At 45.7% G+C, this 26177-nt stretch overlaps 1 protein-coding gene across 1 annotated transcript in view; it reads right to left on the bottom strand.

The window, feature by feature from the left end:
* Nucleotides 1–9003: 9003 nt before the first annotated feature.
* LOC135530742 (aryl hydrocarbon receptor nuclear translocator 2-like) overlaps nucleotides 9004–26177 on the bottom strand; it is a 129783-nt gene continuing 112609 nt past the window's right edge. The window contains exons 17-18 of the mRNA XM_064958942.1: nucleotides 11266–11411; nucleotides 9004–10492 (exon numbers count right to left, since the gene is read on the bottom strand). Of these exons, the coding sequence (XP_064815014.1) occupies nucleotides 10394–10492; nucleotides 11266–11411 (245 nt within the window). The 3' untranslated portion in view covers nucleotides 9004–10393. The remainder of the gene's footprint in view (nucleotides 10493–11265; nucleotides 11412–26177) is intronic.

The following is a 26177-nucleotide window of genomic DNA, read 5'->3' as shown; positions in this document are numbered from 1 at the left end:
GCCGAGTAACCTAAGATAACCATGTGCAATGTCAAGCGTTGGCTGGAGTGGTGTAAATGAGAATGTGTTCGACGAGCAGTTTTCCCCATGTAGTGTTTGGTCATGTAGTATATGTGTATATATATATATATATATATATATATATATATATATATATATGACATTGTTCGCTCTGATATTTCTTAATTTCCTTCTTTTTACTTTATGGATTAAGTGTGTATTGTTTTGTATTGCTAGATATTATAACTGCACTGTTGGAACTAGAAACACAAGCATTTCAGTGCACCTGTGAAAACATCTGGGAATCTCTGTACGTGACCCATAAACTTTGATTTGACATGCAATCACGCACATATTTGACCCCCACGGTTTCCCACACTGATAGGCTCCCAGCTGGAGGAGATTTGACCCCCAGAAGGCCCCTGGCAGACACCAGCCCTGCATACCTCCTCCTTGGGTTTAGTCCACCCGGGGCCTGGGCCGATCAGCATAGAAGGCCGGGGGAGGATTCCTGCTTTCAGCAACCTCACTCCCCTGGAGTTAAAAGACAGAGATTTGACTTTAATTGAATGAGTTTAACTCAATAACCTTTAGTGTAAATCATCAAATTGACATTAAAATGACAAATTATATTTATTTACTTAGGCAAATGGACATTGGTGACTTCAGCAGATTGTTGTATTCAGCCTTCAGCTAGTAGCCTAGCTGCTGGTAAGGTGTTACACTGATTGGATAAAGTACACAAGCATGTTACTAATGGTGCTAGTTTTAAAGTCCTAAAGCTACAAACACCTGGATAAGACAGCAGGGAAATGCTTTAGCCATCATATTAAATCCACTGTAGAACCTTTAACAGTTGAATGCACAGAAAAAGGCACCAAAGACATGAAATAAAAAAGAATCTGCCTCTGGCTCTCGACGTGAGAAAGAGAGAAAAATATGAAACAAGCAGAATCTAATTCATTCCGTTCATCCCCAAAGAAGTGTTCTTTAAAGCCTATCTTATTGTGTGAGAGATGACAAGGAAACAAAGTCACACATTCTGCCTGAGGGTAAATCTCCTAGCCAATGAGCGCACTTTCCTTCCTGCCCCTCAGTGTGTGTGGTAGGAAACTATCATGTTCATGTACCTGTGCTGTAAAAGCACTCAACCACAAAACACTACAATGCGGCTGATTTATAGAAGTGGTTAACACCAGTTATAATTGATGTCCTACGACAGGGTTTCCCACACACCTCCTGGGTGTGTGTTTTGGTTTTTGCCCCTGGCACTAGACAACTGATTCAAATAATCAACTAATCATCAAGCGTTGATTATTTGAATCAGCTGTGTAGTGCCTGGGCAAAAACCTAAATATGCAGCTCTTGGGGTCCTTAGGATGGAGTTTGGGAAACACTGCTCTAAGGTGTTTCTTCCCGACTACGACACCACAGGACGAGCATTGAGAAAACACTCCCCTCTGGAAAAGAACATGTTGTTTTAGCAAGGTTGTAATCTGACAATGTAGAAAAGTACCCTGCAGAATATACAATTCCCACACATTCCTTCGGAATATGAAGTAGTATCCTTTCAGCACAAAACTCAGTGTTATTGGTCAGGGTTTGGGCTGTGCTGAACCAAACAGAGATGATTTCTCTCACCGGAAGGAGATCTGATGATTATTTTTAGCGTCAGGTTTTCCTGACCATGTTCCCTGACCAGGAAACAGTCCAGGACCTAGTTATGACCATGTTCCCTGACCAGGAAACAGTCCAGGACCTAGTTGTGACCATGTTCCCTGACCAGGAAACAGTCCAGGACCTAGTTATGACCATGTTCCCTGACCAGGAAACAGCCCAGGACCTAGTTATGACCATGTGCCCTGACCAGGAAACAGTCCAGGACCTAGTTATGACCATGTGCCCTGACCAGGAAACAGTCCAGAACCTAGTTATGACCATGTGCCCTGACCAGGAAACAGTCCAGGACCTAGTTATGACCATGTTATCTTTTAAGAGGAAATGTTTGTTCAAAGTGCATGTGTGAGATGTCGCTCATATGCTTGATTTCTCTGATTTCTCTCCATGTTAGCTCAGTTTCACACACACCGCACGCACGCTGGCAAGCTCACTTGGTAACACCTCCAGAATCTATTTACAAGGTCTTGAATGTACAGGTAGTCAATTATAAATGGCTGCCTGGCCTGCATTCCTACCTGACATGACACGCACTTTTGATTAGCCTGTAAATACCTATCTGACATCTGCTAAGCTCTGAAACATTTCTGAGAGAGATAACTAACTAGGGGCGTGGTCTTTCTGTAGCTACATGCACTGGTGTTTGTCTGGCGTCTACCACAGTCTATCATGCCTGATTGTCATAACCTCATAGCTGGTAGCCTGGTGTTTATTTGAAAGTGTCATGCTGAAGTATTGTTAATGCTGTGCTTTAGAAAGGCATGTCGTTCACACAGCTCTCTGCTCCAGGCCCTGCAATCACCACTGAGATGAGATTTGGAATCCGCCGTGATGTGTGTGTGTGAAATCTGCCGTGTTTGCCAGGGCTGGGTTTTGCGTCTGTCTTTCTGTTTGTTTGTCAGTCTTGTGTGCTGACAGGTTTGAATCACGCTCTTCTGCACGGACAACGGCAATAAACTCCAAAACACCAACAACCTGTTTACTTGGGGAATCATGTTGCTTCGGCTGTGCTTTGGAGATCACACATTCCACACACTCTAATTAACAACACACTTTGGTCTGGTTTCCTAACACAGACTAAGCTTAGTCCAGGACAAAAAAGCCCTTTCAATGGAAAATTCTCATTGAAGTGTGAAAGACTTGGTCTCCTGAGAGACACAAGACTGTGTTAGCTTCCCGATGGCTGTGTTAGCACCCCGATGGCTGTGTTAGCTTCCCGATGGCTGTGTTAGCACCCCGATGGCTGTGTTAGCTTCCCGATGGCTGTGTTAGCTTCCCAATGGCTGTGTTAGCACCCCGATAACTCTGTTAGCTTCCCGATGGCTGTGTTAGCTTCCCGATGGCTGTGTTAGCACCCCGATAACTGTGTTAGCTCCCTGATGACTGTGTTAGCTTCCCGATGACTGTGTTAGCTCCCCAATGACTGTGTTAGCGCCCCAATGACTGTGTTAGCGCCCCAATGACTGTGTTAGCGCCCCAATGACCGTGTTAGCGCCCCAATGACCGTGTTAGCTCCCCAATGACCGTGTTAGCGCCCCAATGACCGTGTTAGCTCCCCAATGACCGTGTTAGCGCCCCAATGACCGTGTTAGCGCCCCAATGACCGTGTTAGCGCCCCAATGACCGTGTTAGCGCCCCCAATGACCGTGTTAGCTCCCCCGTGTTATGACCGTGTTAGCGCCCCCCCAATGACCGTGTTAGCTCCCCCAATGACCGTGTTAGCTCCCCAATGACCGTGTTAGCGCCCCAATGACCGTGTTAGCGCCCCAATGACCGTGTTAGCTCCCCAATGACCGTGTTAGCTCCCCAATGACCGTGTTAGCTCCCCAATGACCGTGTTAGCGCCCCAATGACCGTGTTAGCTCCCCAATGACCGTGTTAGCTCCCCAATGACCGTGTTAGCTCCCCAATGACTGTGTTAGCTCCCCAATGACTGTGTTAGCGTCCCAATGACTGTGTTAGCTCCCCAATGACTGTGTTAGCGCCCCAATGACCGTGTTAGCTCCCCAATGACTGTGTTAGCGCCCCAATGACTGTGTTAGCGCCCCAATGACCGTGTTAGCGCCCCAATGACTGTGTTAGCTCCCCAATGACTGCGTTAGCTCCCCAATGACTGTGTTAGCTCCCCAATGACTGCGTTAGCTCCCCAATGACTGTGTTAGCTCCCCAATGACCGTGTTAGCGCCCCAATGACTGTGTTAGCGCCCCAATGACTGTGTTAGCGCCCCAATGACTGTGTTAGCTCAACGGGCTAATGCAAGTCTTCAGATCTCAGGAAACATTACTCAGCACCTGAATATGGTTAATTAGCCCACTGCACATTGTTGTTTGTGTTTTTTGTGTATATCCCTTATCTGCATCAATTGTCTTTGTATTTTGATAGGCCTACTCTATTGACCACGTTCCAGGCTGATTACAACAACAGCCGGTTATACCTTGTCAGCTCGGTGATTCAATCACTAGGCTCCCCCTGGACTTTTTACACATTTTGTGGTGTTTCAGCCTGAATTTAAAATAGATTCAATTTAGATTTGTCACTGGTCTACACACAATACCCCCTAATGTCAGTCGAATTATGTTTTTAGACATTTTTACAAATTAATACAAAATAAAGCTGAAATGTCTTGAGTCTAAGTATTCAACCCCTTAGTAATGGCAAGCCTAAATAGGTTCAAGAGTAATTTGGTTAACGTAAAGTTGCATGTACTTACTGTGTACAAAATAGTGTTTAAAATTATTTACCCAGAAAGACTCGCAGCTATAATCGCTGCCAAAGGTGATTCTAACATGTATTGACTCTGGGTTCGGAATACTTATGTACAGTAAATAACATATTTCTGTATTTAATTTTCAATAAATGTGTAAAGATTTCTAAAAACATGTTTTCACTTTGTCATTATGGGATATTGTGTGTAGATGGGTGAGGAAAATAAATATAATCCATTTTGAATTCAGGCTGTAAAATGTGGAATTAGCAAACAGAATTTCTAAGCAAACAGCAAGAGGCAGTGCTTTCTCCTATAGAGCTCAATTTTTATGGAATGATCTGCCTATCCATGTGAGAGACGTAGACTCAGTCTCAATGTTTAAGTCTTTACCGAAAACTCATGTCTTCAGTAGGTTCTATGGTTATGTAGTCTGGCCCAGGGGTGCAAAGGTGAACGGCAACACACTGGAGTGATGAACTGCCCTTGCTGTCTCTCCACTGGGATTCTCTGCCTCTGACCATATTACAGGGGCTGATTCACAGGCTTACTAGTGCTCTTCCATGTCATCCCTAGAAGGGGTGCGTCACTTGAGTGGGTTGAGTCAGAGACGTGATCTTCCTGTCCGGTTTTGCGCCCCCTCGGGCTCGCGCGGGGGAGGAGCGCTATACTCAGCCTCGTCTCAGGGTAGTAAGTTGGCGGTCTATTGATATCCCTCTAGTGGTGTGGGGGCTGTGCTTTAGCAAAGTGGGTGGGGTTATATCCTGCCTGGTTAGCCCTGTCCGGGGGTATCATCGGACGGGTCGACAGTGTCCCCTGACCCACCCATCTCAGAATCTATGCTGCAATAGTCTACGTGCCGGGGGGCTAGGGTCAGTCTGTTATATCTGGTGTCATTCTCCTGGCTTATCTGGTGGCCTTTGTGAACTTAAGTATGCTCCCTCTAGTTCTCCCTTCCCTCCCAGAGGACCTGAGCCCTAGGATCATGCCTCAGACCTACCTGGTCTGATGACTCCGGGCTGTCCCCAGTTCACCTGGTCGTGTTGCTGCTCCAGTTCCAACTGTTCTGCCTGCGGCTAGGGAACCCTGACCTGTTCACCAGATGTGTTACCTGTCCCAGACCTGCTGTTTGACTTTTTCTCCCGCACCTGCTGTCTCGACCTCTGAATGCGTGGCTATGAAAAGCCAGCTGACATTTACTCCTGAGGTGCTGATCTGTTGCACCCTCTACAACCACTGTGATTATTATTCGACCCTGCTGGTCATCTATGAACATCTGAACATATTGAAGAACAATCTGCCTGAAATGGCCATGTACCCTTATAATCTCCACCTGACACAGCTAGAAGAGGACTGGCCACCCCTCCGAGTCAGGTTCCTCCTCGTCACCGTGCTTCTACATCTGCATTGCTTGCTGTTTGGGGTTTTAGGCTGGGTTTCTGTATAGCACTTTGTGACATATGCTGATTTAAAAAGGGCTTTATAAATACATGTGATTGATTGCTTGAATAAGTTAAGGGATATGAATACCTTGAAATCACCGTATGTCATAAATTTGGCTCTCCAGACCCTCAAGGTCATTTTCACATATGAATCCAGTTCCCTGGTGTGTTTGTGACAGTTCTCCAAAATACATTTTGCTTTCAAAAGACCAGAAAATATCACCTTTAGGATGTGATTTGCAAGACATACATTGTACATGACGTTAGCAAGCTAGCTTGTTCACAACGAGCAAAAGGTTCCACTGTCTTCACACTAGGCTCTATCATTCAAGCTGTACAGTAACATGTCAGGATGTGTGTTTTGAAAGCAACCAGATTCAGTATAGTTACACTGGTGTCAGGAGAACAAGGTCCAAGTAGGTTAAATACACGAGAGCCACCTGAAAACACACACATCCATCTCCTGTGAAGTGTTATTGAATCCTCCCATAAACCCCGCTCACACTGAAACCCTTTTCGGTGTGCCATCTCCAATATTTTCCTCTCAGACCATTCTTTCAAGCAAAGATTCGGCAACTGTGGTGGACGCAGAACCATAGCATTGCATGCGTTCTTAAAGCAGACAAACTCTAAATACAGTAGGGGAAAATAAGTACACCCCCTGGAAAGTTTTCTTATTTGGACAGATGGATATGTAATCTTCACTTCAACACTATTGACAGATAAAGATAACCTAATTTTACAAATGAAACTGAAAGATTATACTTTGCAATCATTTATTCATAAAACAAAAATCTAAAATACGTAAAAAAAAAAAGTTTAAAAAAAGTAAGCTTCAATAGCTGGTGTTGGCTGAAATCACCTAATGTAGCTGTTTCTTGGAACTGTCTATCAGTCTCTTATATCGACTATATCGACCCCCCCCCCCACTCTTCTTTACAGTGCTGCTTCAACAGTGTTATGTTCGAGGGATTTCATACATGCTCGTCCCGCTTCAAGTCCCCCCCACAGCATTTCGACAGGATTCAGATCTGGGCTTTGACTCGGCCATTCCATAACCCTCCATTTCTTCTTGTTGAGCCATTCTGTTCTAGCTTTGCTTGTGTGTTTTGGATCATTGCCCTGTTGCAAGATCCATGTTCGGTTCAGCTTCAGCTTCTTGACAGATGGCCTCACATTCTCCTCAAGAATTCTCAGGTAAGATTTGGAATTTATAGTTGACTAAATGATGGCAAGTTGGCCAGGCCCTCAGTCAGCAAAGCAGCCATAAACCATAATTCTACCGCCTCCATGCTTTACGGTTGTTATGAGGTTCTTCTGTTCAAAGGCAGTGTTATGTTTTTGCCAAAGATGGCCTGTGTCCAGAGCACATTGTTCCAGTAGTTTTGGTCTTTACCCAGGTGTTGTCTGGCAAACGTCACTTGGTCTTGATATTCGTTTTTGAGAGCGGACTTCTTCCTTCCTGACCTCCCATGTAGGGCAAGTTTGTCTCTTTCTGACATGCACTTCCACATTGATTGTGTCTAGAGGCTTGTAGATCCCTTGATGTTACCCTGGGGTTCTTAGAGACTTCTATGAGCATCTTTCGATCAGCTCTTGGGCTGAATTTGGTGGGACGACCTGTCCTAGGTAGATTGGTGGTCTGGAATTGTCTCCATTTGTAGATGATCTGTCGGACAGTGGAACAATGTACTTCGAATTGTTTGGAAATGGATTTGTAATTCCTCCCAGACCCATGGTCATCTGTAATCTTTCTTCTGAGGGCCTCAGAGGTCTTTTGATCTTGGATGATGTGTTACCATATGGTCAATACCAAACCAAGTTTCTAATCTTTATGGAAGGCTGTACACTTCCAAGGTACTCTATAATGATTTCTTAATCATTTGCACCTGTATTGGTGCACCAGATCCACATTTGAGCCATGATAAAGGTAGGGGTGTACACATTTTTTCTGCATAAGGAAACTGCATTTTTGGTCATTTTAATTGTATTTTATATTTAACAAATTCTTATTTACAATGATGGCCTAGGAACAGTGGGTTAACTGCCTTGTTCAGGGACAGAACGACATATCTTTACCTTGTCAGCTCGGGGATTTGATCTAGCAACCTTTTGGTTACTAGCCCAACGCTCTAACCACTAGGCTACCTGCCGTTAATTGCATAACATTTTCAAAGTACATTTTTTGTGTGATTTTTGTTCCATTGGGTTCCATTTATCAATGAATGTGGTTGGAATTTAGCTCAAATGTTCATGTGCCCAAAAATAAAAAGCCCACTTTCCAAAGGGTGTACTTTATCACAACTGTATAAGTCTGGGTGCATAACCAGACTAGTAGTACAGCTCGGCTCAGGTCACCTAGTAGGCCTAACAGAAGTGTGACAAGGTCAAGAGAGTGTCTGTATCAAACACGTTTAGAAAGCTTTTCTTACCGTGTCACTTCCTTTTTCAAGTTCAGCAGTGTTTTTTTAATTTGTACCATTTGACCATATCTCGTCATCTCAGTGTGTTCGTGAAGGAAAGAGAAAGGAAGAGGTAGCCATTTTACCATTGAAACAGCCATTTTGATGTTCTTTCTGCAGACTCATGTCCCGGTTCGTCCACCAGATCCACCTAAAGAAAAACAGACACACACCCATCTTGTCTTGTCTGAAGTGATAGTGTGGAAAGAGTGGGACATGCCTGCGAAATCACCACACACCAGCAAGTACTCAAGCACACACACCTTCAGACTGTGAATTATGGGAGAGAGCCCAACTCAGCACCTCCCTCACGTCCACCCTGATTCCTCCCAGAAAGGAAGGGCACTCTGTTGCTACTGGCACTAGGACAGGGCTCGGGAGGACTCCAATGAATGAGTGATAAACACACACATCTTCTCATGACTATATGTTTTGACAAGAAATAGAATCCTCCAGTAGAGACAGACCTAACATATCCCTTGGTAAATCTAATCTTCAGACTAGATTGGAGATCGTCTCCATTACAAAAACACCGGACAAGGATGTGTCTCAAACAATGGCACACTATTACTTGTCTGGAACAATTAGAAATAAAACCTTGTTTCCTCTGTTCTCCAATGTTCTTCTTGCACTGTATGGTTTTGTGTTTATTATTTCTACACTATATTCCACAACACAAAAATCTGCCCGGAAACACTTCTTTGATTAGAAGCCACGCAACCAATAAACATTTATTTTCACAAGCACAAAAATGTGTTAAACAAAAATAATGGGTAACATTTACACACTTTTATACAGGTTCCTTAAACTCAATGTACAATTAAGACTAAACTAAATAGCGATAGTTAAATATGTACTCACATTGCACACATTGATGACACCTACATAAACCTACACAAAAAACAACGCATACTGTGTAAAAGTAACGAGTCAACATAAAAATCACATTATTTACAAAAACATACATTTTTAGATTTTTTTTTTAGCAAAAGGATTCCAGTTGTAGAATCTGTCCCATCAGTTATTAACCAGAGACACGGTACACAATCTATCATTCTGTCCCATCAGTCGTTAACCAGAGACACGGTACACAATCTGTCATGTAAAAGTTCCCTCGCTATAAAGTAGAATTCAGTCTCTGTTAATAATCAGAAAAGAGAATAATATAATAAAGTTATAAAGTAGAGCAGCGAGAGCCACAAGGATACACTAAACTAGTATATATACTGTACTGCGTTGCTTTGGCGGTATGGCGCTTTTTCCCTTTTTATCAAGCTGGTGACTTTTAGCGGTTAGCTTCGATGAAGTGCACTTAGCATTGTAGCTTAGCGACTGTTGCCGGTGAGTGGAATCTTTATTTTTATTTTTTCTACACAGAATCCTTCTAGACTTCCGTAGGTTTTATCTAGGTGTTATGAACATCACTACATATAGGTATAATTTACAGCATAAAGCTTAATGTAATACTGAGGGAGGAGCAGCAGTGACATACTGTGTGATAATATGTATCGATGGTACCAACATTGATCAGCGTGGTGAGTGTCTCTTGGCCTGGAGCAGTTTGGCAGAGTGGAGTGCAAAGTGGATATTGGCAGCTTAAAAGGTGCAATCTGTCATTTTTGTTTTCCCCCCAAAAGTGCTGCCTGCCTCTGCAATTGTTTGCAAACGGAAGGGGGGGGGGGGGGTCCGCACTGGTGAATTTTCTAGGCGTTGTATTTTTTACTGCTTCTTGGCATATTTTGTAGTACTTCAAGATGCCACTAGGGGAAATGTTACAGATTGCACCTTTAAATTCACAAGCCTTTGTTAAAAGAACAGGCATCATTTAAGTGAATGAAGAAGACATTTTACAAAGGAAAAGGTCAGTACACCACTAGCAATGTACCAGTCTTCTATAGAACCAACTCTCTTCTCGTAAAGGAAACAGGTATGTGTCAGAGTGTGTGTGTGTTTATGAGAGGGTGCATCTGGACATTCACTGTGTGATAAAGTGTGAGGTTGGGGAGCCATGAAGAAACCAGCACATTGTGTTCTATTCCTTTTCCTCTATCAGAGGATTCTAGTGGAAGAACAGAGCAGTGTTCCATTGATAGAACGTTAAAGGGTTCTACTCGGAGAAGGGAGGGAACATGCCCAGATCAGCAAAGTCTTCAATGTTGTAGTTGGCTGTTCCTTGTGTTGGGTCTCCTGCCATCGGCAACATGTCCTACAGAGAGACAGACGGGGAGGGAGAGAGGAAAGGTCAGGATCAGGGACACAGACTTTCATGTGGAGCCATATCAGACAGCACTGTGTACACTGGGCTCAGGCCAGGGAAGGAGAGGAAATAAGCCATTGAAGCCCAGTGTGTCCAAGGTGACCTCTCTTCCTGCCTCTCATACACATGGATTACTGTAGGATATTGGAGCTTGGGATTGGTGTGCATGATACCTGGAAGAGTTAGTGTCTCTCTGTGTTACCTGGAACACTGCTGTCTGGGAGGGGTTAGGGTGTGTCTCTGTTACCTGGAACACCGCTGCCTGGGAGGGGTTAGGGTGTGTGTTACCTGGAACACCTCTGTCTGGGAGGGGTTAGGGTGTGTCTCTGTTACCTGGAACACCGCTGCCTGGGAGGGGTTAGGGTGTGTCTCTGTTACCTGGAACACCGCTGCCTGGGAGGGGTTAGGGTGTGTGTTACCTGGAACACCTCTGTCTGGGAGGGGTTAGGGTGTGTCTCTGTTACCTGGAACACCGCTGCCTGGGAGGGGTTAGGGTGTGTGTTACCTGGAACACCTCTGTCTGGGAGGGGTTAGGGTGTGTCTCTGTTACCTGGAACACCTCTGTCTGGGAGGGGTTAGGGTGTGTCTCTGTTACCTGGAACACCTCTGTCTGGGAGGGGTTAGGGTGTGTCTCTGTTACCTGGAACACCGCTGCCTGGGAGGGGTTAGGGTGTGTGTTACCTGGAACACCTCTGTCTGGGAGGGGTTAGGGTGTGTGTTACCTGGAACACCTCTGTCTGGGAGGGGTTGGGGTGAGAGTGTGGCTCTCCTCCCTGTTGGCCATGGTGCTGGTTCTGCCATTGGGACCAGACCTCACTGGGCCGACCCTGGAACTGACCCCCACTCTGACTGCCCTCTCCTGACACATCTAGAGAGAGAGAGAGGGAGGAGAGAGAGGGAGGAGGGGGGAGACGGAGGAGGAGGGAGAGGGAGGAGGAGAAAGAAGAGAGGTAGGGGGAGGGAGGGAGGGAGAAGGGGAGGAGGAGAAAGAAGAGGGAGGAGGAGGTGGAAGGGGGAGGAGGTGGAAGGGGGAGGAGGAGAAAGAAGAGAGGTAGGAGGAGAGGGAGGAGGGGGGAGGAGAGAAGGGGAGGAGGGGGGAGGAGAGAGGGGGAGGAGAAAGAAGAGAGGCAGGAGGAGGGGGGAGAGGGAAGAGGGAGGGGGAGAAGGTAGAGGTAGGAGGGAGGAGGAGGGAGAGGGAGGAGGGAGGAGGGGGAGAGACACAGTGAGCAGTCAGCAACACATTGCGTAAGTGTGAGGTGACCCTTCATCACCTTTGGTGTTCAGATAGAATACAGTCATCAATATTCTCTGTTCCCTACAGGCCCAACACTAATACATGTCTACATGTCAAATGGCCCCCTGTCCCCTATATAGTGCTATATATAGACAGCCCTGATCAAAAGTAGTCCACTATGTAGGGAATAATACATATCTCCCTCAGGGGAGAGGTTGGAGATGCTGTTAGGAATGTTTCTGGAGAGCTGGATGCCAGCACCAACATGCAGGTCTGCATTCATGTATATAGACATGTACTTTACACACACACACACACGCACACGCGTACGCGCACACGCACCCACACAAACACACAAGCACACACGCACACGCACCCACACAAACACACACACACACACACGCACACACGCACACACGCACACGCACACGCACCCACACAAACACACGCACACACACACCTCCCTATCCCATTAATAAAACACCTACATACCACACAGGGGAAAGTGATGCAGTAGCTAGTAAGGCTGTAAAACCAATGTTTTATCTTTCTGACGTCATAAACAGCTTTGAAGTCTTGACCTGACGAGTTAATAAATCCTTATCTGAGAGGATCAGAGGGGAGAGCCACACACTGTTGGCTTCCGAGAGAGACATGTCATTTATCAAATACAAATCAGTGTTTGGGGTGTGTTTGTGTTCCTGTACCACTAATGTAACGAGGAAGACTACTCATAAATGTATTGATCTGCTGAGTGTATCCAAGGTGTCTGATATTTCACCTCGGTGTTCCTAACCAACACTACTGTGACTGTGGAAACACCATGAAGTCTAACCACTGCACAGAGACACAGACCATGAAGTGGTACAACACCAGTCTAACCACTGCACAGAGACGCAGACCATGAAGTGATATAACACCAGTCTATCCACTGCACAGAGACACAGACCATGAAGTGATACAACACCAGTCTATCCACTGCACAGAGACGCAGACCATGAAGTGATATAACACCAGTCTATCCACTGCACAGAGACACAGACCATGAAGTGATACAACACCAGTCTATCCACTGCACAGAGACACAGACCATGAAGTGATACAACACCAGTCTAACCACTGCACAGAGACACAGACCATGAAGTGATACAACACCAGTCTATCCACTGCACAGAGACGCAGACCATGAAGTGATATAACACCAGTCTATCCACTGCACAGAGACACAGACCATGAAGTGATATAACACCAGTCTAACCACTGCACAGAGACGCAGACCATGAAGTGATATAACACCAGTCTATCCACTGCACAGAGACACAGACCATGAAGTGATACAACACCAGTCTAACCACTGCACAGAGACACAGACCATGAAGTGGTACAACACCAGTCTAACCACTGCACAGAGACGCAGACCATGAAGTGATATAACACCAGGCTAACCACTGCACAGAGACACAGACCATGAAGTGATACAACACCAGTCTATCCACTGCACAGAGACACAGTCCATGAAGTGATATAACACCAGTCTAACCACTGCACAGAGACACAGACCATGAAGTGATATAACACCAGTCTAACCACTGCACAGAGACACAGACCATGAAGTGGTATAACACCAGTCTAACCACTGCACAGAGACACAGACCATGAAGTGATATAACACCAGTCTAACCACTGCACAGAGACACAGACCATGAAGTGATATAACACCAGTCTAACCACTGCACAGAGACACAGACCATGAAGTGATATAACACCAGTCTAACCACTGCACAGAGACACAGACCATGAAGTGATATAACACCAGTCTAACCACTGCACAGAGACACAGACCATGAAGTGGTACAACACCAGTCTAACCACTGCACAGAGACACAGACCATGAAGTGATATAACACCAGTCTAACCACTGCACAGAGACACAGACCATGAAGTGGTACAACACCAGTCTAACCACTGCACAGAGACGCAGTCCATGAAGTGATATAACACCAGTCTATCCACTGCACAGAGACACAGACCATGAAGTGATATAACACCAGTCTAACCACTGCACAGAGACACAGACCATGAAGTGGTACAACACCAGTCTAACCACTGCACAGAGACGCAGTCCATGAAGTGATACAACACCAGTCTATCCACTGCACAGAGACACAGACCATGAAGTGATACAACACCAGTCTAACCACTGCACAGAGACACAGACCATGAAGTGGTACAACACCAGTCTAACCACTGCACAGAGACACAGACCATGAAGTGATATAACACCAGTCTATCCACTGCACAGAGACACAGACCATGAAGTGATACAACACCAGTCTAACCACTGCACAGAGACACAGACCATGAAGTGGTACAACACCAGTCTAACCACTGCACAGAGACACAGACCATGAAGTGATACAACACCAGTCTAACCACTGCACAGAGACACAGACCATGAAGTGGTACAACACCAGTCTAACCACTGCACAGAGACACAGACCATGAAGTGGTACAACACCAGTCTAACCACTGCACAGAGACACAGACCATGAAGTGATACAACACCAGTCTAACCACTGCACAGAGACACAGACCATGAAGTGGTACAACACCAGTCTAACCACTGCACAGAGACACAGACCATGAAGTGGTACAACACCAGTCTAACCACTGCACAGAGACACAGACCATGAAGTGGTACAACACCAGTCTAACCACTGCACAGAGACACAGACCATGAAGTGATATAACACCAGTCTATCCACTGCACAGAGACACAGACCATGAAGTGGTATAACACCAGTCTAACCACTGCACAGAGACACAGACCATGAAGTGATACAACACCAGTCTAACCACTGCACAGAGACACAGACCATGAAGTGGTACAACACCAGTCTAACCACTGCAGAGACACAGACCATGAAGTGGTACAACACCAGTCTATCCACTGCACAGAGACACAGACCATGAAGTGGTACAACACCAGTCTAACCACTGCAGAGACACAGACCATGAAGTGGTACAACACCAGTCTATCCACTGCACAGAGACGCAGTCCATGAAGTGATACAACACCAGTCTAACCACTGCACAGAGACACAGTCCATGAAGTGATACAACACCAGTCTATCCACTGCACAGAGACACAGACCATGAAGTGATACAACACCAGTCTAACCACTGCACAGAGACACAGACCATGAAGTGATATAACACCAGTCTAACCACTGCACAGAGACACAGACCATGAAGTGGTACAACACCAGTCTAACCACTGCAGAGACACAGACCATGAAGTGGTACAACACCAGTCTATCCACTGCACAGAGACACAGACCATGAAGTGGTACAACACCAGTCTAACCACTGCAGAGACACAGACCATGAAGTGGTACAACACCAGTCTATCCACTGCACAGAGACACAGACCATGAAGTGGTACAACACCAGTCTAACCACTGCAGAGACACAGACCATGAAGTGGTACAACACCAGTCTATCCACTGCACAGAGACACAGACCATGAAGTGATACAACACCAGTCTAACCACTGCACAGAGACACAGACCATGAAGTGGTACAACACCAGTCTAACCACTGCACAGAGACACAGACCATGAAGTGGTACAACACCAGTCTAACCACTGCACAGAGACACAGACCATGAAGTGATACAACACCAGTCTAACCACTGCACAGAGACACAGACCATGAAGTGGTACAACACCAGTCTAACCACTGCACAGAGACACAGACCATGAAGTGGTACAACACCAGTCTAACCACTGCACAGAGACACAGACCATGAAGTGGTACAACACCAGTCTAACCACTGCACAGAGACACAGACCATGAAGTGATATAACACCAGTCTATCCACTGCACAGAGACACAGACCATGAAGTGGTATAACACCAGTCTAACCACTGCACAGAGACACAGACCATGAAGTGATACAACACCAGTCTAACCACTGCACAGAGACACAGACCATGAAGTGGTACAACACCAGTCTAACCACTGCAGAGACACAGACCATGAAGTGGTACAACACCAGTCTATCCACTGCACAGAGACACAGACCATGAAGTGGTACAACACCAGTCTAACCACTGCAGAGACACAGACCATGAAGTGGTACAACACCAGTCTATCCACTGCACAGAGACGCAGTCCATGAAGTGATACAACACCAGTCTAACCACTGCACAGAGACACAGTCCATGAAGTGATACAACACCAGTCTATCCACTGCACAGAGACACAGACCATGAAGTGATACAACACCAGTCTAACCACTGCACAGAGACACAGACCATGAAGTGATATAACACCAGTCTAACCACTGCACAGAGACACAGACCATGAAGTGGTACAACACCAGTCTAACCACTGCAGAGACACAGACCATGAAGTGGTACAACACCAGTCTATCCACTGCACAGAGACACAGACCATGAAGTGGTACAACACCAGTCTAACCACTGCAGAGACACAGACCATGAAGTGGTACAACACCAGTCTATCCACTGCACAGAGACACAGACCATGAAGTGGTACAACACCAGTCTAACCACTGCAGAGACACAGACCATGAAGTGGTACAACACCAGTCTATCCACTGCACAGAGACACAGACCATGAAGTGGTACAACACTAGTCTATCCACTGCACAGAGACACAGACCATGAAGTGGTACAACACCAGTCTAACCACTGCACAGAGACACAGACCATGAAGTGGTACAACACCAGTCTATCCACTGCACAGAGACACAGACCATGAAGTGATATAACACCAGTCTATCCACTGCACAGAGACACAGACCATGAAGTGGTACAACACCAGTCTATCCACTGCACAGAGACACAGACCATGAAGTGATATAACACCAGTCTAACCACTGCACAGAGACACAGACCATGAAGTGGTACAACACCAGTCTAACCACTGCACAGAGACACAGACCATGAAGTGATATAACACCAGTCTAACCACTGCACAGAGACACAGACCATGAAGTGATATAACACCAGCCTAACCACTGCACAGAGACACAGACCATGAAGTGATATAACACCAGTCTATCCACTGCACAGAGACACAGACCATGAAGTGATATAACACCAGTCTATCCACTGCACAGAGACACAGACCATGAAGTGATACAACACCAGTCTAACCACTGCACAGAGACACAGACCATGAAGTGATATAACACCAGTCTATCCACTGCACAGAGACACAGACCATGAAGTGATATAACACCAGTCTAACCACTGCACAGACACAGACCATGAAGTGATACAACACCAGTCTATCCACTGCACAGAGACACAGACCATGAAGTGATATAACACCAGTCTAACCACTGCACAGAGACACAGACCATGAAGTGGTACAACACCAGTCTAACCACTGCACAGAGACACAGACCATGAAGTGATATAACACCAGTCTAACCACTGCACAGAGACACAGACCATGAAGTGATACAACACCAGTCTAACCACTGCACAGAGACACAGACCATGAAGTGATATAACACCAGTCTAACCACTGCACAGAGACACAGACCATGAAGTGGTACAACACCAGTCTAACCACTGCAGAGACACAGACCATGAAGTGGTACAACACCAGTCTATCCACTGCACAGAGACACAGACCATGAAGTGGTACAACACCAGTCTAACCACTGCAGAGACACAGACCATGAAGTGGTACAACACCAGTCTATCCACTGCACAGAGACACAGACCATGAAGTGGTACAACACCAGTCTAACCACTGCAGAGACACAGACCATGAAGTGGTACAACACCAGTCTATCCACTGCACAGAGACACAGACCATGAAGTGGTACAACACTAGTCTATCCACTGCACAGAGACACAGACCATGAAGTGGTACAACACCAGTCTAACCACTGCACAGAGACACAGACCATGAAGTGGTACAACACCAGTCTATCCACTGCACAGAGACACAGACCATGAAGTGATATAACACCAGTCTATCCACTGCACAGAGACACAGACCATGAAGTGGTACAACACCAGTCTATCCACTGCACAGAGACACAGACCATGAAGTGATATAACACCAGTCTAACCACTGCACAGAGACACAGACCATGAAGTGGTACAACACCAGTCTAACCACTGCACAGAGACACAGACCATGAAGTGATATAACACCAGTCTAACCACTGCACAGAGACACAGACCATGAAGTGATATAACACCAGCCTAACCACTGCACAGAGACACAGACCATGAAGTGATATAACACCAGTCTATCCACTGCACAGAGACACAGACCATGAAGTGATATAACACCAGTCTATCCACTGCACAGAGACACAGACCATGAAGTGATACAACACCAGTCTAACCACTGCACAGAGACACAGACCATGAAGTGATATAACACCAGTCTATCCACTGCACAGAGACACAGACCATGAAGTGATATAACACCAGTCTAACCACTGCACAGACACAGACCATGAAGTGATACAACACCAGTCTATCCACTGCACAGAGACACAGACCATGAAGTGATATAACACCAGTCTAACCACTGCACAGAGACACAGACCATGAAGTGGTACAACACCAGTCTAACCACTGCACAGAGACACAGACCATGAAGTGATATAACACCAGTCTAACCACTGCACAGAGACACAGACCATGAAGTGATATAACACCAGTCTATCCACTGCACAGAGACACAGACCATGAAGTGATATAACACCAGTCTAACCACTGCACAGAGACACAGACCATGAAGTGATATAACACCAGTCTAACCACTGCAGAGACACAGACCATGAAGTGATATAACACCAGTCTAACCACTGCACAGAGACACAGACCATGAAGTGATATAACACCAGTCTAACCACTGCACAGACACAGACCATGAAGTGGTACAACACCAGTCTAACCACTGCACAGAGACACAGACCATGAAGTGATACAACACCAGTCTATCCACTGCAGAGACACAGACCATGAAGTGATATAACACCAGTCTAACCACTGCACAGAGACACAGACCATGAAGTGATACAACACCAGTCTAACCACTGCACAGAGACACAGACCATGAAGTGATACAACACCAGTCTATCCACTGCACAGAGACACAGACCATGAAGTGATATAACACCAGGCTAACCACTGCACAGAGACACAGACCATGAAGTGATATAACACCAGTCTAACCACTGCACAGAGACAGACCATGAAGTGATATAACACCAGTCTAACCACTGCACAGAGACACAGACCATGAAGTGATACAACACCAGTCGAACCACTGCACAGAGACACAGACCTAGCTGGGCCTCCTTATTGGGACCCTAGTGCGTACAGTTGAAGTCAAAAGTTTACATACACTTAGGTTGGAGTCATTAAAAATGTAATAATTTTTCAACCACTCCACACATTTCTTGTTAACTATAGTTTTGGCAAGTCGGTTAGGACATCTACTTTGTGCATGACACAAGTCATTTTTACAACAATTGTTTACAGACAGATTATTTCACTTATATTTCACTGTATCACAATTCCAGTGGGTCAGAAGTTTACATACACTAAGTTGACTGTGCCTTTAAACAGCTTGGAAAATTCCAGAAAATGATGTCATTGCTTTAGAAGCTTCTGATAGGCTAATTGACATAATTTCAGTCAATTGGAGGTGTACCTGTGGATGCATTTCAAGGCCTACCTTCAAACTCAGTGCCTCTTTGCTTGTAGGCCTGGGTAATAAACTGAGTTATGTGGTATGATGTATTGGGGGCATGTAAATTACATGTTCCTCCAAGATGGAATATTAAAGACAGGGAGATATCTAAGTTACATGTTCCTCCAAGATGGAATATTAAAGACAGGGAGATATCTAAGTTACATGTTCTTCCAAGATGGAATATTAAAGACAGGGAGATATCTAAGTTACATGTTCCTCCAAGATGGAATATTAAAGACAGGGAGATATCCAAGTTACATGTTCCTCCAAGATGGAATATTAAAGACAGGGAGATATCCAAGTTACATGTTCCTCCAAGATGGAATATTAAAGACAGGGAGATATCTAAGTTACATGTTCCTCCAAGATGGAATATTAAAGACAGGGCGATATCTAAGTTACATGTTCCTCCAAGATGGAATATTAAAGACAGGGAGATATCTAAGTTACATGTTCCTCCAAGATGGAATATTAAAGACAGGGAGATATCTAAGTTACATGTTCCTCCAAGATGGAATATTAAAGACAGGGAGATATCCAAGGTACATGTTCCTCCAAGATGGAATATTAAAGACAGGGAGATATCTAAGTTACATGTTCCTCCAAGATGGAATATTAAAGACAGGGAGATATCTAAGTTACATGTTCTTCCAAGATGGAATATTAAAGACAGGGAGATATCTAAGTTACATGTTCCTCCAAGATGGAATATTAAAGACAGGGAGATATCTAAGTTACATGTTCCTCCAAGATGGAATATTAAAGACAGGGAGATATCCAAGTTACATGTTCCTCCAAGATGGAATATTAAAGACAGGGAGATATCTAAGTTACATGTTCCTCCAAGATGGAATATTAAAGACAGGGAGATATCTAAGTTACATGTTCCTCCAAGATGGAATATTAAAGACAGGGAGATATCCAAGTTACGTGCACACACACGCGCACGGAATGCTACTCGCACGTGCTCACCCACACACACACACATCTATGGATGCATGCACACACACAGAGCATTGAGGAGTGGCCTGGCTGTGTCCCACTGTGATGACCTCACACACAGAGCATTGAAGAGCGGCTGTGTCCCACTGTGATAACTTCAAACACAGAGCATTGTGGAGCGGCCTGGTTGTCCCACTGTGATGACCTCACACACAAAGCATTGAGGAGCAGCTGTGTCCCACTGTGATGGCCTCACACACAGAGCATTGAGGAGCGACTGTGTCCTACTGTGATGACCTCACACACAGAGCATTGAGGCGCGACTGTGTCCCACTGTGATGGCCTCACACACAGAGCATTGAGGAGCGACTGTGTCCCACTGTGATGACCTCACACACAGAGCATTGAGGCACGACTGTGTCCCACTATGATGACCTCACACACAGAGCATTGAGGAGCGACTGTGTCCTACTGTGATGACCTCACACACAGAGCATTGAGGCGCGACTGTGTCCCACTGTGATGACCTCACACACAGAGCATTGAGGAGCGACTGTGTCCCACTATGATGACCTCACACACAGAGCATTGAGGAGCGACTGTGTCCCACTGTGATGACTTCACACACAGAGCATTGAGGAGCGACTGTGTCCCACTGTGATGACCTCACACACAGAGCATTGAGGAGCGACTGTGTCCCACTGTGATGACTTCACACACTCTCACAAGTGAGAAACACAGCAGCAGTCGTTCCACTTCATTTCCTCTCTCCTCTCTACAGACAGACACATACTGAGCCAGACAGACACACAGGGAGACAAATACTGTCTGGTGCACTAACACACTGCATGACACCCTGTAGGGGGATGATTTCAGAGCTATGAGTTCTCTCTCTCTCTCTGTGTGTGTGTGTGTATGAGTGGGGGGTCTCTCCACATTAAACAGAAGTGGATTGATAAGCTCTACAATATATCCCCTTGCATATCTCATATCCTGCTGCTGAGAGAGATGACCATAAACACACTCCTCAGCACACGGAACCTTGACAGCTTATTGCCGTAAATAATGAGGGAGGGAGGAACGCGAGCAGAAATAAAGGAGGAGAGGAACGATTAGTCAGACGAGCGGAGGGATGATTGTTTGTTTATAGAATGGAAACAAATCGGTAAATGACTGACAAAGTAAACAAACACAACAATAAAGGGAAATGACAAAACACACAACGACAGAGGAAATGAGATGTGCCGAGAAACAGATCGGCTGTAATTCACTTCTATTTCTTAATATCTCTCCTCACCTCTGTCTCTGCACCAAGACTAGCCCGGAGGAGAGAGAGACAGAAAGAGACAGAAGGACAAAGGGAGAGTATGTGTGTTAGAAGGATAGAGAACTAGTCCATTAGTGTAATGATTGTCCATTAAAAGCTCATCAGATGGTCATGTATAGACCAGACACCCATTTCCCCCAGCTGAGAGAGATTAAGAAAAAGACAGGAGAGAGAAAAAGGGAGGAGAGAGAAAGAGAGGACAAAGAAATAGGGAGAGAGAGAGAGAGAGAGGATAGAGAGAGGGACACAGATCTATGATGCCCTGAGATGTGCCACTACTACTAATACATTCTAATAGACTATTTAAATGCACAAGCTAGATGTTCTGCCCCAACAGTAACGTATAGCCTGGACAGATTCTGGACGACTGAGGGGGAGAGATAGACAGAGAGGATAGAGATAGACAGAGAGGATAGAGAGAGGACAGATTCTGGACGACTGAGGGGGAGAGATAGACAGAGAGGATAGAGAGAGGACAGATTCTGGACGACTGAGGGGGAGAGATAGACAGAGAGGATAGAGAGAGGACAGATTCTGGACGACTGAGGGGGAGAGATAGACAGAGAGGATAGAGAGAGGACAGATTCTGGACGACTGAGGGGGAGAGATAGACAGAGAGGATAGAGAGAGGAGAGAGGGACACAGATCTATGATGCCCTGAGATGTGCCACTACCACTAATACATTCTAATAGACTATTTAAATGCACAAGCTAGATGTTCTGCCCCAACAGTAACGTATAGCCTGGACAGATTCTGGACAACTGAGGGGGAGAGATAGACAGAGAGGATAGAGATAGACAGAGAGGATAGAGATAGACAGAGAGGATAGAGAGAGGACAGATTCTGGACGACTGAGGGGGAGAGATAGACAGAGAGGATAGAGAGAGGACAGATTCTGGACGACTGAGGGGGAGAGATAGACAGAGAGGATAGAGAGAGGACAGAGGAGAGAGGGACACAGATCTATGATGCCCTGAGATGTGCCACTACCACTAATACATTCTAATAGACTATTTAAATGCACAAGCTAGATGTTCTGCCCCAACAGTAACGTATAGCCTGGACAGATTCTGGACGACTGAGGGGGAGAGATAGACAGAGAGGATAGAGATAGACAGAGAGGATAGAGATAGACAGAGAGGATAGAGATAGACAGAGAGGATAGAGATAGACAGAGAGGATAGAGAGAGGACAGATTCTGGACGACTGAGGGGGAGAGATAGACAGAGAGGATAGAGAGAGGACAGATTCTGGACGACTGAGGGGGAGAGATAGACAGAGAGGATAGAGAGAGGACAGATTCTGGACGACTGAGGGGGAGAGATAGACAGAGAGGATAGAGAGAGGACAGAGAGGATAGAGAGAGGACAGATTCTGGACGACTGAGGGGGAGAGATAGACAGAGAGGATAGAGATAGACAGAGCGGATAGAGAGAGGACAGATTCTGGACGACTGAGGGGGAGAGATAGACAGAGAGGATAGAGATAGACAGAGAGGATAGAGAGAGGACAGATTCTGGACGACTGAGGGGGAGAGATAGACAGAGAGGATAGAGATAGACAGAGCGGATAGAGAGAGGACAGATTCTGGACGACTGAGGGGGAGAGATAGACAGAGAGGATAGAGATAGACAGAGAGGATAGAGAGAGGACAGATTCTGGACGACTGAGGGGGAGAGATAGACAGAGAGGATAGAGATAGACAGAGAGGATAGAGAGAGGACAGATTCTGGACGACTGAGGGGGAGAGATAGACAGAGAGGATAGAGATAGACAGAGAGGATAGAGAGAGGACAGATTCTGGACGACTGAGGGGGAGAGATAGACAGAGAGGATAGAGATAGACAGAGAGGATAGAGATAGACAGAGAGGATAGAGAGAGGACAGATTCTGGACGACTGAGGGGGAGAGATAGACAGAGAGGATAGAGATAGACAGAGAGGATAGAGAGAGGACAGATTCTGGACGACTGAGGGGGAGAGATTTATGAAAGTGCTGCCGTCTGTTCTACTCCATTTTTAATGTCTCATATGTAATGACAGCAACATCTGTCATCAAAAACACTGCTTTCCCCCTGTAGCTGCTGAATATCTGCTGTGGATTCCATTCCTCTTGGTTGGACTGCAAGGCAACCCCAGCACATAGTACGTTTAGCTTTGACCTTTAACCTCTACCCTATGAATGACTAGTCCAACAGAGATAGTCAGTGCACAGCCCACATGGAGAGGTTTAGGTATGTTACCAGGTTTCCTTTGTGGAGATGGTACATTGCTAAAACATGACCTCACATATCCCAAAAGACAAGGACGTACACTGTACTGTCAACACTTCACTTCTAAAATCACCCTAAAGGATATGTTCACAATGTTTTCACATTCCTGCGTGTGTGTGTGTGTGTGTGTGTGTGCGCACAAATATGTTTGGGTAACCTCATTTGGCATGCCTGGGATCCTCTCACCCGATCTGAAGTCATGGGGTGAAAGGGGTAATGGCTGTGTGTGTGTGTTAAACGTGCTGTGTGTGTGTGTATTAAACGTGCTGTGTGTGTGTGTGTTAAACGTGCTGTGTGTGTGTGTGTTAAACGTGCTGTGTGTGTGTGTGTTAAACGTGCTGTGTGTGTGTGTGTGTTAAACGTGCTGTGTGTGTGTGTTGAACGTGCTGTGTGTGTGTGTGTATTAAACGTGCTGTGTGTGTGTGTGTGTTTAAACGTGCTGTGTGTGTGTGTGTTAAACGTGCTGTGTGAGTGTGTTAAACGTGCTGTGTGTGTGTGTGTGTTAAACGTGCTGTGTGTGTGTGTGTGTTAAACGTGCTGTGTGTGTGTGTGTGTGTTAAACGTGCTGTGTGTGTGTGTTAAACGTGCTGTGTGTGTGTGTTAAACGTGCTGTGTGTGTGTGTGTTAAACGTGCTGTGTGTGTGTTAAACGTGTTGTGTGTGTGTGTGTGTTAAACGTGCTGTGTGTGTGTTAAACGTGCTGTGTGTGTGTGTGTTAAACGTGCTGTGTGTGTGTTAAACGTGTTGTGTGTGTGTGTGTGTTAAACGTGCTGTGTGTGTGTTAAACGTGCTGTGTGTGTGTGTTAAACGTGCTGTGTGTGTGTGTGTGTTAAACGTGCTGTGTGTGTGTGTTGAACGTGCTGTGTGTGTGTGTGTATTAAACGTGCTGTGTGTGTGTGTGTGTGTTAAACGTGCTGTGTGTGTGTGTTAAACGTGCTGTGTGTGTGTGTAAAACGTGCTGTGTGTGTGTGTGTGTTAAACGTGCTGTGTGTGTGTGTGTTTTAAACGTGCTGTGTGTGTGTGTGTGTGTGTAAACGTGCTGTGTGTGTGTGTTAAACGTGCTGTGTGTGTGTGTTAAACGTGCTGTGTGTGTGTGTGTTAAACGTGCTGTGTGTGTGTTAAACGTGTTGTGTGTGTGTGTGTGTTAAACGTGCTGTGTGTGTGTTAAACGTGCTGTGTGTGTGTGTGTTAAACGTGCTGTGTGTGTGTTAAACGTGTTGTGTGTGTGTGTGTGTTAAACGTGCTGTGTGTGTGTTAAACGTGCTGTGTGTGTGTGTTAAACGTGCTGTGTGTGTGTGTGTTAAACGTGCTGTGTGTGTGTGTTGAACGTGCTGTGTGTGTGTGTGTATTAAACGTGCTGTGTGTGTGTGTGTGTGTTAAACGTGCTGTGTGTGTGTGTTAAACGTGCTGTGTGTGTGTGTATTAAACGTGCTGTGTGTGTGTGTGTGTTAAACGTGCTGTGTGTGTGTGTGTGTTAAACGTGCTGTGTGTGTGTGTGTGTGTTAAACGTGCTGTGTGTGTGTGTTAAAAGTGCTGTGTGTGTGTGTTAAACGTGCTGTGTGTGTGTGTGTTAAACGTGCTGTGTGTGTGTTAAACGTGTTGTGTGTGTGTGTGTGTTAAACGTGCTGTGTGTGTGTTAAACGTGCTGTGTGTGTGTGTGTTAAACGTGCTGTGTGTGTGTGTGTTAAACGTGCTGTGTGTGTGTTAAACGTGTTGTGTGTGTGTGTGTGTTAAACGTGCTGTGTGTGTGTTAAACGTGCTGTGTGTGTGTGTTAAACGTGCTGTGTGTGTGTGTGTGTTAAACGTGCTGTGTGTGTGTGTGTGTTAAACGTGCTGTGTGTGTGTGTATTAAACGTGCTGTGTGTGTGTGTGTGTGTGTATTAAACGTGCTGTGTGTGTGTGTGTGTGTGTGTTAAACGTGCTGTGTGTGTGTGTTAAACGTGCTGTGTGTGTGTTAAACGTGTTGTGTGTGTGTGTGTGTTAAACGTGCTGTGTGTGTGTGTTAAACGTGCTGTGTGTGTGTGTGTGTATTAAACGTGCTGTGTGTGCGTGTATTAAACGTGCTGTGTGTGCGTGTGTTAAACGTGCTGTGTGTGCG

The sequence above is a fragment of the Oncorhynchus masou genome, unplaced genomic scaffold, assembly GCF_036934945.1.
Source record: "Oncorhynchus masou masou isolate Uvic2021 unplaced genomic scaffold, UVic_Omas_1.1 unplaced_scaffold_1409, whole genome shotgun sequence".
Taxonomy (NCBI): domain Eukaryota; kingdom Metazoa; phylum Chordata; class Actinopteri; order Salmoniformes; family Salmonidae; genus Oncorhynchus; species Oncorhynchus masou.
The sequence above is the reverse complement of the archived record's forward strand: the minus strand, read 5'-3'. Positions and strand labels throughout refer to the sequence as shown.